The 13,053-nt window shown below is 39.1% G+C and overlaps 2 protein-coding genes and 1 pseudogene across 7 annotated transcripts in view; 1 reads left to right on the forward strand and 2 right to left on the reverse strand.

The window, feature by feature from the left end:
- Nucleotides 1-13,053, reverse strand: part of LOC107176220 (uncharacterized) — a 94,768-nt pseudogene that overhangs the window by 14,127 nt on the left and 67,588 nt on the right.
- LOC102613531 (transcription elongation factor TFIIS-like) overlaps nt 1-13,053 on the forward strand; it is an 86,956-nt gene that overhangs the window by 4,346 nt on the left and 69,557 nt on the right. The gene's annotated exons all lie outside the window — the stretch shown is intronic.
- LOC102612947 (DNA-directed RNA polymerase II subunit RPB1-like) overlaps nt 1-13,053 on the reverse strand; it is a 54,761-nt gene that overhangs the window by 3,097 nt on the left and 38,611 nt on the right. For 2 of the 5 annotated variants that reach the window (XM_052442697.1, XM_052442698.1), the window contains exons 1-3: nt 1,105-1,329; nt 292-600; nt 69-207 (exon numbers count right to left, since the gene is read on the reverse strand). In XM_052442697.1, the coding sequence (XP_052298657.1) occupies nt 69-207; nt 292-600; nt 1,105-1,188 (532 nt within the window). In that variant the 5' untranslated portion in view covers nt 1,189-1,329. Of the gene's footprint in view, nt 1-48; nt 208-291; nt 601-1,104; nt 1,330-13,053 lie in introns of those variants that run through there. The other 3 variants (XM_052442692.1, XM_052442691.1, XM_052442695.1) reach the window with 2 other exon arrangements.

Consider the following 13,053-nt stretch of genomic DNA (forward strand, 5'->3'; position numbering starts at 1 on the left):
ATGAAAATCCAGCATAAATGGGAAAAGAGTTATAAAGCAGGAGCTTACCTCACTCCTGAAGGAGGTACCTATTGCCACTGAGGTCCTCACAGAAGGCGGAGGAATTGGAAGGACCTGCAGAATCATCCAATCCGGACGGGTATACTGAGGATTCAATCCCAGGAGTTGGCAGTCCTCATCAGTTATTCTTGCCAGAACTTCAAGTACCTGAAATATGGTTAACAAAGTTAGCATCATGAAACAAGCAGGTGAAAATGAAACCACGAATGTGTTGCCTTCAGAATAAGTTACCCTTTCTGCAGTAAGTGTCTGCTTTCCTTCAACAGGTTCAGGAAGTTGTCCCTGATCATCATTATTTTTTCTTTGAGCCTTGTACTCTGCAATCATATTCATGCCGTCAATTGTCAGCGTTGGTTGCAGAGCACCACAGCCACTCTTTCTCTTTCTAAGAGGTTCTTCACCATCATGACCAAGGAGACTGAGGACATCAATCTCATCATCGCCTTCACATTTGTTTTTGGTTTTACATGCACACAAAATCTGTTCAAGCCTGCTCTTGGGGTTCCTTATTTTCAAAGCTAGCTTAAACTTGTCATCTTCCTGCTTGAAAAATAAGCAATCACGCATGAAGCAGACAATAATCTACTAGAAATTTTAAGGATGGACGAACAATCAAACTATAAAAGAAACAACTTCATCTCATCTACCCTATTGGAAACCAAATAGAACAAGAAAGGGAGGATAAAAAAAAACAGTTCAGATAACCAAGTATCATGGAAAGCCTACTTCAAAATGCATATAAAAACCTACAAGGCATCTATCATGAAAGCAGAATTCGTATCCAAATCCTATTTCTCAATGGGAAAATGGAGATAAACAAAATTGACTACATCTATACTTTATAAAATACATGACATTAACAATACATGCACGAATAACCAATGATTCCCTGATGCTAGTAAAGAATACAATTTACAACTTATAGCCGTATCAGGTTAGTACTCTTTCAAAATTTCTTTTCATTTTTTTTTCCTCCTTCATCAGCAACCAACCAGACTACCAATAAATTACAAGAGAGAAACGCTAAGGCCAAAGGAAAATTACAATTTCGTCAGGGCTGAGAATGCTGAACTGGACCAACCGGACCTTGGCGACCTCGCCTGGAGAGTACGTAAAGCTATTTTCCATGGCGAGCTCTCCAAGCTTTGAGTCGCAGCAGAGTGGCAAGCTTGAAGTGTCAGCTAGAAATGCAGGGCAAAACAGCGTAATAAGACCAAATTACCCTTTGGAGTTGCTCGGCTGTCAAGACTGAACACTAATCGGCCCAACTACCACAATAACAACAGTAACTGACTATTGTGCGTGTATATGTGGCAATGGCTGAGTTGCAATATCCGTAACTTACAGCCAGCCAATATGAATCGTTAGATTTGAGGGTCTGAAATCGAATGGACGGGAAATAACATACGAAACTTATAAATGGGTCAAAGAATTTTTCAGCAATTAGTGGGCATACCGGGAACAATGGTTTGAAATATAAAAGCGAGTGATCGGTTCTGAGTAATATGATTGAAGGGCAAAAAAATAAATAATTAATTAAAATAATTGTGAATCAATCACTCACAAATAGGTGGGAAAAAATCGATGGGTTCCGTTTGGTCTCAAATCGGATTGAACCAGATGGTGGTCCTTTTTGTAACAGAGAAAATATATTTATGTGATATTTTTTTATCTGAAATTTAAATATAATTGAATTAATTTGAATTATAAATAGATTTGAATGTCTGATTTTAAATTATATATTTATTTTTTTATTTGAATCTCTTTTAATAAATATTAGGTTGTTTATTATTTTATATCTTTAAAAAAATAAAAATCGATATTTTTTACATTGCACCCTTTCTAAGTTTACATGTTAAAATCTATAAGGATGGGCAATATAAATTGGAGAATAATAGAACACTTTCTAACCCTAAAGGTCTAGACCCAAAGTCATACGACTCATATCTTAAAGTAAGAATTAAAATCCAATTCAGTAAAAAAAAAAAAATTCTATAAATACAGACTATATACATAGCTACATAAAAAGCTTAAGAATAATAATTATGATGATATGCATGGAAAATTCAAGAACTTAATGAATGAAATAACTCAGCAAAATGGAAAGGAATGTGAGTAGGAAAAGAAAGATGAGTTTTTATTAATTGGACATACTTATGTAGATTCCGGGAATAGATATGAAAAATAAAAATAAAGCATGAAAATTTTTTACATTAAAATTTAGTTGGCTTATTCAGAAAAAAAAAAAAAGGTAAAAGAACGACCTTAGACTTTATTTCGTAAAGTTAATAACAATAATCTGATTTTTAAATAAAATGAAATACAAGGACTTTAAATTATAATGTAAAAAATGGTTATTTCCGTGTAAGCTCTCCCCTCACGCCCAACCCCCAAGCAAGCGCAAGAGCAGAAAGTTGAAAGAACTATCCCCTATCCAGGAAAACGGTGCGAAATTGTTGCCTGTTATATTCTCAGTCAAAAAAGAAGAGGGGGGGTGGGGGGGACAAAATGGCTCGGTTAAGAACACAACGTGCTTACCACAACCAGAAATCTAACAAATGTTTCCGAGAGTTTTCGTTTGCTTTTCCATTAATACCTTATAAAATGGACTCTAAAACAAAATGAATGAGAGAATTGAGAGCTGCAAAAAAGTCATGGGAAATACACTGCAGACACCAAAAGAAAACCTAGCGAAAGAAGAAGAAGAAGAAGAAGAAGAAGAAAGCAGTGGAAGCAGCTTCACTTGTGAGATTTGCATAGAGCCAATGGCAGCAAGCAAGAAATTCAAGAACAAGAATCTTTGCACACACCCTTTCAGTCAAGATTGCATAGCCAAATACATACAAGTGAAGGTCCAAGACGACAACACAGCCAAAATCGAATGCCCTGGATTAGAGTGTAGGCATGACTTAGACCCATTTTCTTGCGAACCCATCGTCCCAGCGAGTCTTTTTTCAAAATGGTGTGATGTGCTTTGCGAAGATTATGTTCTGGGGTTCGAGAGAAGCTACTGTCCCAACACAAACTGAATAGATTGTGCAAGTATATGTATTATAAGTGGGACCAAAACCTTGTAAATAGCGGCCAGCACTCGTTAGGATGGTTGGGCTGTAAATTACTGAATCTGTAACCTAACATGCTCCTGGATTTCTGTCAATAAATCAACGTCAACAAATCTAACCAATGATATTGGCGGACTGTAAATTATCCTTCTTTACCAGAGATGTATTATTGACTCATTTGAAAATATTGCAAACGATTACTCGATATATATTATTTCCGGAAGAATCTGTAGTCCTTCAACAAATTTTACGTAGGATTTGAGATTTTTTTTTTTTTTTACTCACTTTTTTATCGCCGGTGAGGATATATTTTATTTTAGATGGAGATGTCAACATTAATTATTAATTAATGATAGTAATTTGATTATTTTTGAGAAAATTTTATGATGTCGTAATTAAAATTATAATCTCAATACTGTAGTTACCGTGTACCATTAAACTATATCAGTCAACAATAATTATAATATAATAAAATGATTGATTAAATTATATTTAACCGATTACAAGCTAATTAAATTTTTTTAGAAGTGAAATTTAACCGGTTCTAAATATATTTAAAAAAAAAAGATTCGTCTTTTAATAAAAGAAAAAATTATAAAAAGAAAACAAAAAGTAATAGAGACTAGCTGGAGTGCGATTTGGGTGGGCGATTCAAGAGGCTGAGTTTGAATTGTACTTGCCTCAGCCACTTCTAGATTCTTCTTTTGCGTAATCACAATATGACCTTATTGAGTAACTGAGCACGATGGCAAGAATCTTCTTTCTAGATACAAGATGCAATTCGGCGTCGGCGATTGGAGAGGGTGAGAGTTTTGAATGCTATTCGGACCGCTTTTGATAATTTAGAAAACCAGCTTGAGGTTTTGCATGTAAGACTTTTTTTAGCTTTTCTTTTTGGTTTTTGTAAGTTTTAGATAATGTGCGTCTCTTTTGGTTGTGATTTGTTTTGTTCCGAGAAAATTGAGGGTGAAAGATGAAAACTTTCAGTTTTAGCACAAGTAACCTGGCTAATTGTATTGGTTATTGTCGTTACAATTTTTGTTCGACACGTAATAACTAAGTTTTTGCTTCGGATTCTTTCTATATTAAGCTTTGTGAATCATCTCTCCATGATATATTAAGCTTTGTGAATCATCTCTCCATGATATGAAAGTTTCTACTGGCAAAGGTTCTGCAAAAGAAATGAAATTGTCAAAGGGTGCCGGGGTTGCCGGCGATGACCCTCCGACGCTCAAGTCAGCCTTTCAAATTTTATCATAGAGAGAGAATGTTTTAAGAAAAAAGGACAGTATTTCGTTACCATTTTTTCTCCTTCCCTTTTGTGTGGAAAGTTCTGATCATTATATAGGCAGTTTGATTCATGAGGTGGAGGCGTCATCATGACACGTGGTATTGTTTTAGTGACAAGTGTCTTCGAAACTCATGCATGAAGACACCTGTCATTACGTGTCAAACTTGCTCACTATCAAGTCTCCTTTGGACACTTGTCATGATTTCGAGCTCTTGACCTTTGTTGGGCTCGAGCATTTCAGCTCTTATGTTGGTTCCTTGTAAGGAGGAATAGTTTTGCGGCATTTCGCATGTATGTAACTTTTGTAGAACGTTACTTTCAAGTAAATGCTGAACATCTAAGTAATTATTTGTAGAAAATGGACCTAGGTCATTCTTTGTAATGAATAGGTGTAGGTCGCTCTTTGTAGATACAAACGTTTGGCGTTTTGCCGAAAAGTTACCCTTTGAGCGTTTAAAATGGACCTAGGTCCCTCTTTATGAAGAGGGGACCTAGGTCACTCTTTGTAGATACGAACGTTCGGCGTTTTACCGAAAAGTTGCCCTTTGGGCGTTTAAAATGGATCTAGGTCCCTCTTTATGAAGAGTGGACTTAGGTCACTCTTTGTAGATACGAATGTTCAGCGTTTTTCCGAAAAGTTACCCTTTGGGCGTTTAAAATAGACCTAGGTCCCTCTTTATGAAGAGTGGACCTAGGTCCCTCTTTATGAAGAGTGGACCTAAGTCACTCTTTGTAGATATAAACGTTTGGCTTTTTGCCGAAAAGTTGCCCTTTGGGCGTTTGAAATGGACCTAGGTCCCTCTTTATGAAGAGTGGACTTAGGTCATTCTTTGTAGATACGAACGTTCGGCATTTTGCCGAAAAGTTGCCTTTGGGTGTTTAAAACGAACGTAGGTCCTTCTTTATGAAGAGTGGACCTAGGTCGCTCTTTGTAGAAAATGTATATTGGTCACCTTTTGTAGAAACTTACCTTTAGCGTTTTGTCGAAGAGTCACCCTTTCGGCGTTTTATCTAGAATGAACCTATGTCTTTCTTTATAAAAAGTGGACCTAGGTCGCTTTCTATAGAAAATGGTGTTTTGCCGAAGAGTTTCCCTTTGAGCATTTTATCTAGGATGGATCTAGGTTACTACTTATTGGGCCTATACTCATGTGGGCTTCTCTTTTTTGTTTTTTTGTTGGGGCTTATTATAATTTTGGTACAACAGAGGCCCCCCAAGTCTATCTTTTCAAATTTGAGAAGTTAGACTTATTTGTTACTGTGATTTACTTCATGTGCTTTAGGTTGGGCCACGAGCGTTTTCCTCAAAAAATTATTTCTAAGGAATTAGACCTAGGTCATCCTATGCAAGAAATGACCTAGGTCCCTTTGTTGTAATTTGCTCACAGGCGTTTTGCATAGAAAATTATTTCTAAGGAATTGGAACTAGGTCATCTTATGCAAGAAAGGACCTAGGTCCCTTTGTTGCAATTTGCCCACGAGCGTTTTCCTCAAAAAATTATTTCTAAGGAATTGAACCTAGGTCATCCTATGCAAGAAAGGACTTAGGTCCCTTTATTGCAATTTGCTCACGGGGGTTTTGCTTAGAAAATTATTTCTAAGGAATTGGACCGAGGTCATCCTATGCAAGAAAGGACCTAGGTCCCTTTGTTGCAATTTGCCAACGAGCGTTTTCCTCAGAAAATTATTTCTAAGGAATTGGACCTAGGTCATCTTATGCGAGAAATAACCTAGGTCCCTTTGTCGCAATTTGCTCACGAGCGTTGTCCTCATAAAATTATTTCTAAGGAATTGGACCTAGGTCATCCTATGCAAGAAAGGACCTAGGTCCCTTTGTCGCAATTTGCTCACGGGCGTTTTGCTTCGAAATTATTCTTAACAATTTCTGTAGGTTGACACTACATATATGTTTATAAAACCTTTGCGATAACTAGCCTTTAAGCTTTTCGTAACTTGAATTCACAATTGACTGAAGCGCTCATCATGAATTATGTAAGTTTAACATGATGCACTATCGCTTCGCATAATATCATTATCGGAATAACAAAAGAAATTTAAGACAACCAAACTTTTATTAATCCGTAGGTTAATAACAAAACTTGTCCGATCATAAAATTTTTCGGACTTTACTGATAATATGCTCTAAGGTGCTCGGCATTCCAAGCGTGCCTGAGGATATTAATGTCAAGAGTAGAAAGGGAATAGGTCTCTGGCCTTACAATATCTTTCACAATGTAAGGTCCTTCCCAGTTTGGCCCAAGAGTCCCAACCCCCGGATCTTGCATATTAGGAAAGACTTTCTTCAAGACCAAATCTCTAACTCTGAAACGTCGATTCTTTACACGAGCATTGTAATATCGAGCCACTCTCCCTTGGTAAACAACCACTCTGGTCATTGCTTGATCTCGTTTTTCTTCTAAGAAATCTAAGTTTTGAAGTTGAAGATTATCATTGCGCTTGGGATTGAAGTGTTGGACTCGATAAGTTGGCATTCCTATTTCTGCAGGAACTACAGCTTCAGTGCCAAAAGCCAGAGAGAATGGGGTCTCGCCGGTAGGTATCCTTGGAGTAGTTCTGTACGACCATAGGACAAAGGGAAGTTCTTCCGACCAATCGCCCTTAGCTTTTTCAAGCTTAGTCTTGAGAGTTTGCTTTATCACTCGATTGGCTGCCTCTACTTGCCCATTTGCTTGAGGATGAGCTGGAGAGGAATAGTGATTTGTTATGCCAAGGGCCTTACAGAAGGCTTTAAAACTGGCATTGTCAAATTGCTTGCCGTTATCAGTGATGATGGTATGAGGGACTCCAAATCTACAGATGATGTTTCTTTTGATGAAGTCTGTTGTCTTTTTTTTCAGTAATTGTTGCCAAAGGCTCCGCTTCGACCCACTTAGTAAAGTAGTCTATAGCGACAATAGCAAACTTTACTTGGCCCTTTCTTGTAGGCAAAGGGCCAATAAGATCAATACCCCACTGGGCAAAAGGCCAAGGCGAAAGCAAATGAATTAAGTCTTCCGGTGGCTGCCTTGGGATTTTAGCAAACCTTTGACATTTATCACATTTCTTCGTCAACTCAAGGGCATTTTTATGCATGGTTGGCCAAAAATATCCTTGCCTTATTGCCTTATATGCTAGCATCCTGCCACCCGAGTGGTTTCCACATATTCCCTCATGAATTTCTCTTAAAACATAATTTGCATCCTCAGGAGCAAGACATTTCAAGAGGGGGAGAGAGAAACCTCGTTTGTATAGTTCACCATCAACAAACAGATATCTGGCAGCTCTAAGTCTAACTTTTCAAGCTTCATTTTTATCTGCTGGTAACTCCCCATTTATCAAGTACTTCTCAATAGGCTCCATCTATGTTGCCCTTCGATCTATAGTCGCCACTTCTTTAACCTCTGGTCGCAAGATACTTGGTTCTGGGATCGTAGCAATTGGGACTGACCTCAACAGATTTCCTTCAGGTGTAGATGCGAGTTGGGCTAAGGCATCTGCTCGTTGGTTTTGTTCTCGAGGAATTTGCCTTATTTCAAACCTCTCAAAATCTTTCAGCAACTCATTAACTTACTCAAGATAAGCAATCATGTTTAAATCTCGAGCTTCATAGTTACAATTGACTTGATTGACTACTAGTTGTGAGTCGCTAAATATCAATAAGTTCTTCACACCAAGGGCTTGTACTAATCTAACTCTAGCAAGCAAGGCTTCATACTCGGCCTCGTTATTAGTTGCATCAAATTCAAATCGCAGGGCACATCCAATTTCTGTTTTATCTGGTGTGATAACAATCAATCCTCCTCCACTGCCCTTACTATTAGATGCGCCATCAACGTAAAGAGTCCATTGCTCGGATTGTTCTTCTAAAACTTCCGAATGTGGAGTTTCTACTTCTGTAAAGTCTGCAATGAAATCTGCTACTGCTTGCCCTCTAACTGAAGTGCGAGGTTTAAATTGGATATCAAATTCACCCAACTCTACTGCCCATTTGACCAATCTCCCTGACACATCAGGTTTTGCCAAAGTCTGCTTCAGTGGTTGGTTTTTTAATACAATGACCTCATGAGCTTGGAAGTATGGTCGTAATCTCCGCGCTGAAACGACTAGCGCTAGAGCAAGCTTCTCTAAATTTGAATATCGAGTCTCTGCATCGGCCAAGGCTCGACTTGTGTAATAAATTGGCCTTTGGATCCCATTATCATCTCGAACAAGAACGGAACTTGTTGCTGAGTTAGAAACTGCTAAGTACATGTAAAGTGACTCGCCCTCAGATGGTTTGACTAGAAGCGGTGGATTGTTGAGATAGTCTTTCAACTTTTGAAACGTTTCTTCGCATTCTTTGGTCCATATCATCTCTTTCCCTTTCTTTAAGGCTTTAAAAAAAGGAAGGCATTTGTCAGTAGCCCTTGAGACAAAACGATTTAGAGCAGCGATTCTTCCAGTTAGCTGCTGGATTTCTTTCACATTCTTCAGTGACTTCATGTTGACCAAGGCTTGGATTTTTTCAGGGTTAACTTCAATTCCTCTTTGATTTACCATGAATCCCAAAAACTTTCCTGAGGCCACTCCAAAGGCACACTTAGCTGGATTAAGCTTCATCTTGAAGTTCCTTAGGATATCAAAAGTTTCACGGAGATTTCTGATGTGATCATTTGAGTTTTTGCTCTTTGTCAGCATGTCATCCACATAGACTTCCATTGTGTGACCTATCTGATTGGCAAACATTGCATTCACAAGCCTTTGATAGGTTGCCCCAGTATTCTTAAGCCCAAAAGGCATGACTTTATAACAATAAAGGCCTCGATCAGTAATGAATGCAGTCTTTTCTTGATCAGGCTCATGCATCCGAATCTGGTTGTACCCGGAATAAGCGTCCATAAAACTAAGGAGTTCATGTCCAGTTGTGGCATCCACAAGTTGATCAATCCGTGGTAAAGGGAAGCTATCCTTGGGACATGCTTTGTTGAGATCAGTAAAGTCTACGCACATCCTCCACTTTCCATTGGCTTTCTTTACCATGACAACGTTTGCAAGCCATTCTGGATACCTAGCTTCTTTGATAAATTTTGCCTTTAAGAGTTTGTCCACCTCCTCTTTAACAGCTGTAGCTCTCTCGGCATTCAAACTCCTCCTTTTTTGTCGAACAGGTTTTGTCAGAGGCTTAGTACTTAAGCGATGAACAATTATCCTTGGATCAATTCCCGGCATATCCTGGTGAGTCCATGCAAACACATCTGAGTATTCCTTTAGGAAATCCACAAGTTGTTCCCTAAGTGGATTGATTAATTGGGACCCAATTTTAACTGCCTTGTTGAGATCATCTCCAAGGGGAATTTCAACCAAGTCTTCAACGGGATTCGCTCGTTGATCATCCCTCACTGTTCTGGGGTCCAGACTTGTGATTTGAAATGACTCATTTCCTTTCTTGAAGGAAATCTCATAACATTCTTGAGCCTCTTTCTGATTTCCTCGAACTACTCCTATGCCAGCCTCCGTAGGAAACTTCAAAGTATAATGATAAACAGAAGTTGCAGCCTTAATAGCATATAAGGTTGGTCGTCCTAAGACTGAATTGTATGCACTCGGTTGATCTACCACTATAAATCGAACCATTGAGGTAACTTTGGTCGGAGTTTTGCCAAAAGATACAGCAAGCTCAATCATTCCCTCGGGGATAACACTTCCTCCAGCAAATCCATGCAATGGAGTAGTGTATGGCATTAATTGAGATCTTTCCAATCCCATCTTTGTGAAGGCTGAAAGAAATAATATATCAGCCGAGCTTCCATTATCGATCAAGATTCGGTGGAGTCGTTTATTTGCCACGGGTAGAGTTACAACAATGGCATCACAATGAGGATGATGAATGCCCCGAGTGTCTTCTTCAGAAAAAATTATTGCAGTGTCACCAAAACCTTGAATTCTGTAGGCGATCTGTTAAATTTATATCCAGCCCACTAGGCTCATGCCTTGCTTGCTTGGCTAAGTTCTTCCTCGCCTTGCCAGAATAGCAAAAGGACCACCCCAAATATGGTTGACATCAGACATATTCTCATCACTATCATTTTCTTTCTTTTTGCCTTTGTCTTTTCTTGAAGATTCTGGTAGGTCTCTATTTTCTCGACTACCTTGGCCTTTGACATATCCTTGTAGCTGACCTTGTCGTACCAAACTTTCAATTTGTTCTTTGAGGTCAAAACACTCAGATGTATCATGCCCAACATCTTTATGAAAATGACAATACTTCTTTTGGTTCCTCCGCGAACGATCAGATTTCAGTGGCGGAGGGGCTTTAAACAAGGTGGAATTTTTTATTTGCATTAGAATGTGCTCCCTAGGAGCATTCAACTCAGTATAGTTAGTAAACTGTACAGGAGGCCAAGAACGAGGCTCTTGAGAGCTGAGTTGGTCCCTGGGGCGGAATTGATCCTTTCTAGAAGCTTGATCGGGTCGTCCAGGTCTTACATCACGCCTGTCTTCCTTCTTCTTCTTATTTTTACTTGATTCACCTTTTTCTCGCCCTTTCTTACTTTGAAATCTTTCTTCTGCATTGGCATATTTCTCAGCCCGAGAGAGCATCTCTGAATATGTCGATGGTAGTCTTCCCATCTGTAGGCCTTCCATTAACCCGGAAAGAGCAACCCCGTCATCATATCCATCCACTTGAGTGGTCTCGGCATTATACCTTTGAATATACTCCCTTAGAGATTCACCCTCATGTTGTTTCACCGTCAAAAGGTAGGTTACTGGCTTTCCTCTTTGTCTTGCACTATGAAAATGCATTGTAAATTCTCGGATCAATTCATTGAATGAAGAAATAGAGTTTGGCCTTAACCTTCGAAACCACCTTCTTGCAGCCCCAGACAAGGTAAGAGGAAAAGCTCGACATAAAATGGCTGAAGACACGCCCTGAACTTCCATAAGAGAACGATATAGCTCGACATGCTCCATAGGATCTTTTTGTCCGTCATAAGGCTCTATTGATGGAAGTCGAAACCCTGACGGGTATCTAGCTCTCATGATTTCTTGTGTAAATGGTGGCTCAGACACAGCCATCATATCATCTTGTGATCCCATTCCACGAACCATTTGTTCAAGTCTTTGCATTCTCTCTTGTAAATCAGATGGCTCATCATTATCCCGGGTTGCTCTTTGTCGTGTCCGTCTCTGATTGAGAGCATGTCTTAAATCATCATCACTCAAATCATCTCTTGATCTTGTCCGGGAAGAGTTGGAGTTTGCTGCATTGCTATCAAAGTTGCTAAAGTTAGCTTGTTCATCATTCCGGGCTTGAAACTGATTGAACATTCTGTTGAAGTTTGTTGTCAATTGCTCTATTTGCCTCTGAAGTCGGGCAATCCTGCCACGCCTTTGGCGTCGAGCTTGAACATTTGGATCTGGCTGTGGATGTTGTGCATGAAATTGTTGATTTGGATTTTGTTAGAGGTTAGGTGGATGCATTGGGACTGTAGATTCACTTCCAGGATCTACAACATATCTTTGTCATCGAAAATGAATCTCGGCATCCCTGGAACTTTCATCATCAGCATCAAGCTCAGAGTAGTTATAATTGTCGTCCATGCTTAAGATGATCACATTGGATTTTTACTCTTCCCCACAGACGGCGCCAACTGTCGTTACAATTTTTGTTCGACACGTAATAACTAAGTTTTTGCTTCGGATTCTTTCTATATTAAGCTTTGTGAATCATCTCTCCATGATATGAAAGTTTCTACTGGCAAAGGTTCTGCAAAAGAAATGAAATTGTCAAAGGTGCCGGGGTTGCCGGCGATGACCCTCCGACGCTCAAGTCAGCCTTTCAAATTTTATCATAGAGAGAGAATGTTTTAAGAAAAAAGGACAGTATTTCGTTACCATTTTTTCTCCTTCCCTTTTGTGTGGAAAGTTCTGATCATTATATAGGCAGTTTGATTCATGAGGTGGAGGCGTCATCATGACACGTGGTATTGTTTTAGTGACAAGTGTCTTCGAAACTCATGCATGAAGACACCTGTCATTACGTGTCAAACTTGCTCACTATCAAGTCTCCTTTGGACACTTGTCATGATTTCGAGCTCTTGACCTTTGTTGGGCTCGAGCATTTCAGCTCTTATGTTGGTTCCTTGTAAGGAGGAATAGTTTTGCGGCATTTCGCATGTATGTAACTTTTGTAGAACGTTACTTTCAAGTAAATGCTGAACATCTAAGTAATTATTTGTAGAAAATGGACCTAGGTCATTCTTTGTAATGAATAGGTGTAGGTCGCTCTTTGTAGATACAAACGTTTGGCGTTTTGCCGAAAAGTTACCCTTTGAGCGTTTAAAATGGACCTAGGTCCCTCTTTATGAAGAGGGGACCTAGGTCACTCTTTGTAGATACGAACGTTCGGCGTTTTACCGAAAAGTTGCCCTTTGGGCGTTTAAAATGGATCTAGGTCCCTCTTTATGAAGAGTGGACCTAGGTTACTCTTTGTACATATAAACGTTTGGCTTTTTGCCGAAAAGTTGCCCTTTGGGCATTTGAAATGGACCTAGGTCCCTCTTTATGAAGAGTGGACTTAGGTCACTCTTTGTAGATACGAATGTTCAGCGTTTTGCCGAAAAGTTGCCCTTTCGGCGTTTAAAATGGACCTAGGTCCCT

The sequence above is a fragment of the Citrus sinensis genome, chromosome 5 (genome assembly GCF_022201045.2).
Source record: "Citrus sinensis cultivar Valencia sweet orange chromosome 5, DVS_A1.0, whole genome shotgun sequence".
In the NCBI taxonomy this organism is placed as follows: domain Eukaryota; kingdom Viridiplantae; phylum Streptophyta; class Magnoliopsida; order Sapindales; family Rutaceae; genus Citrus; species Citrus sinensis.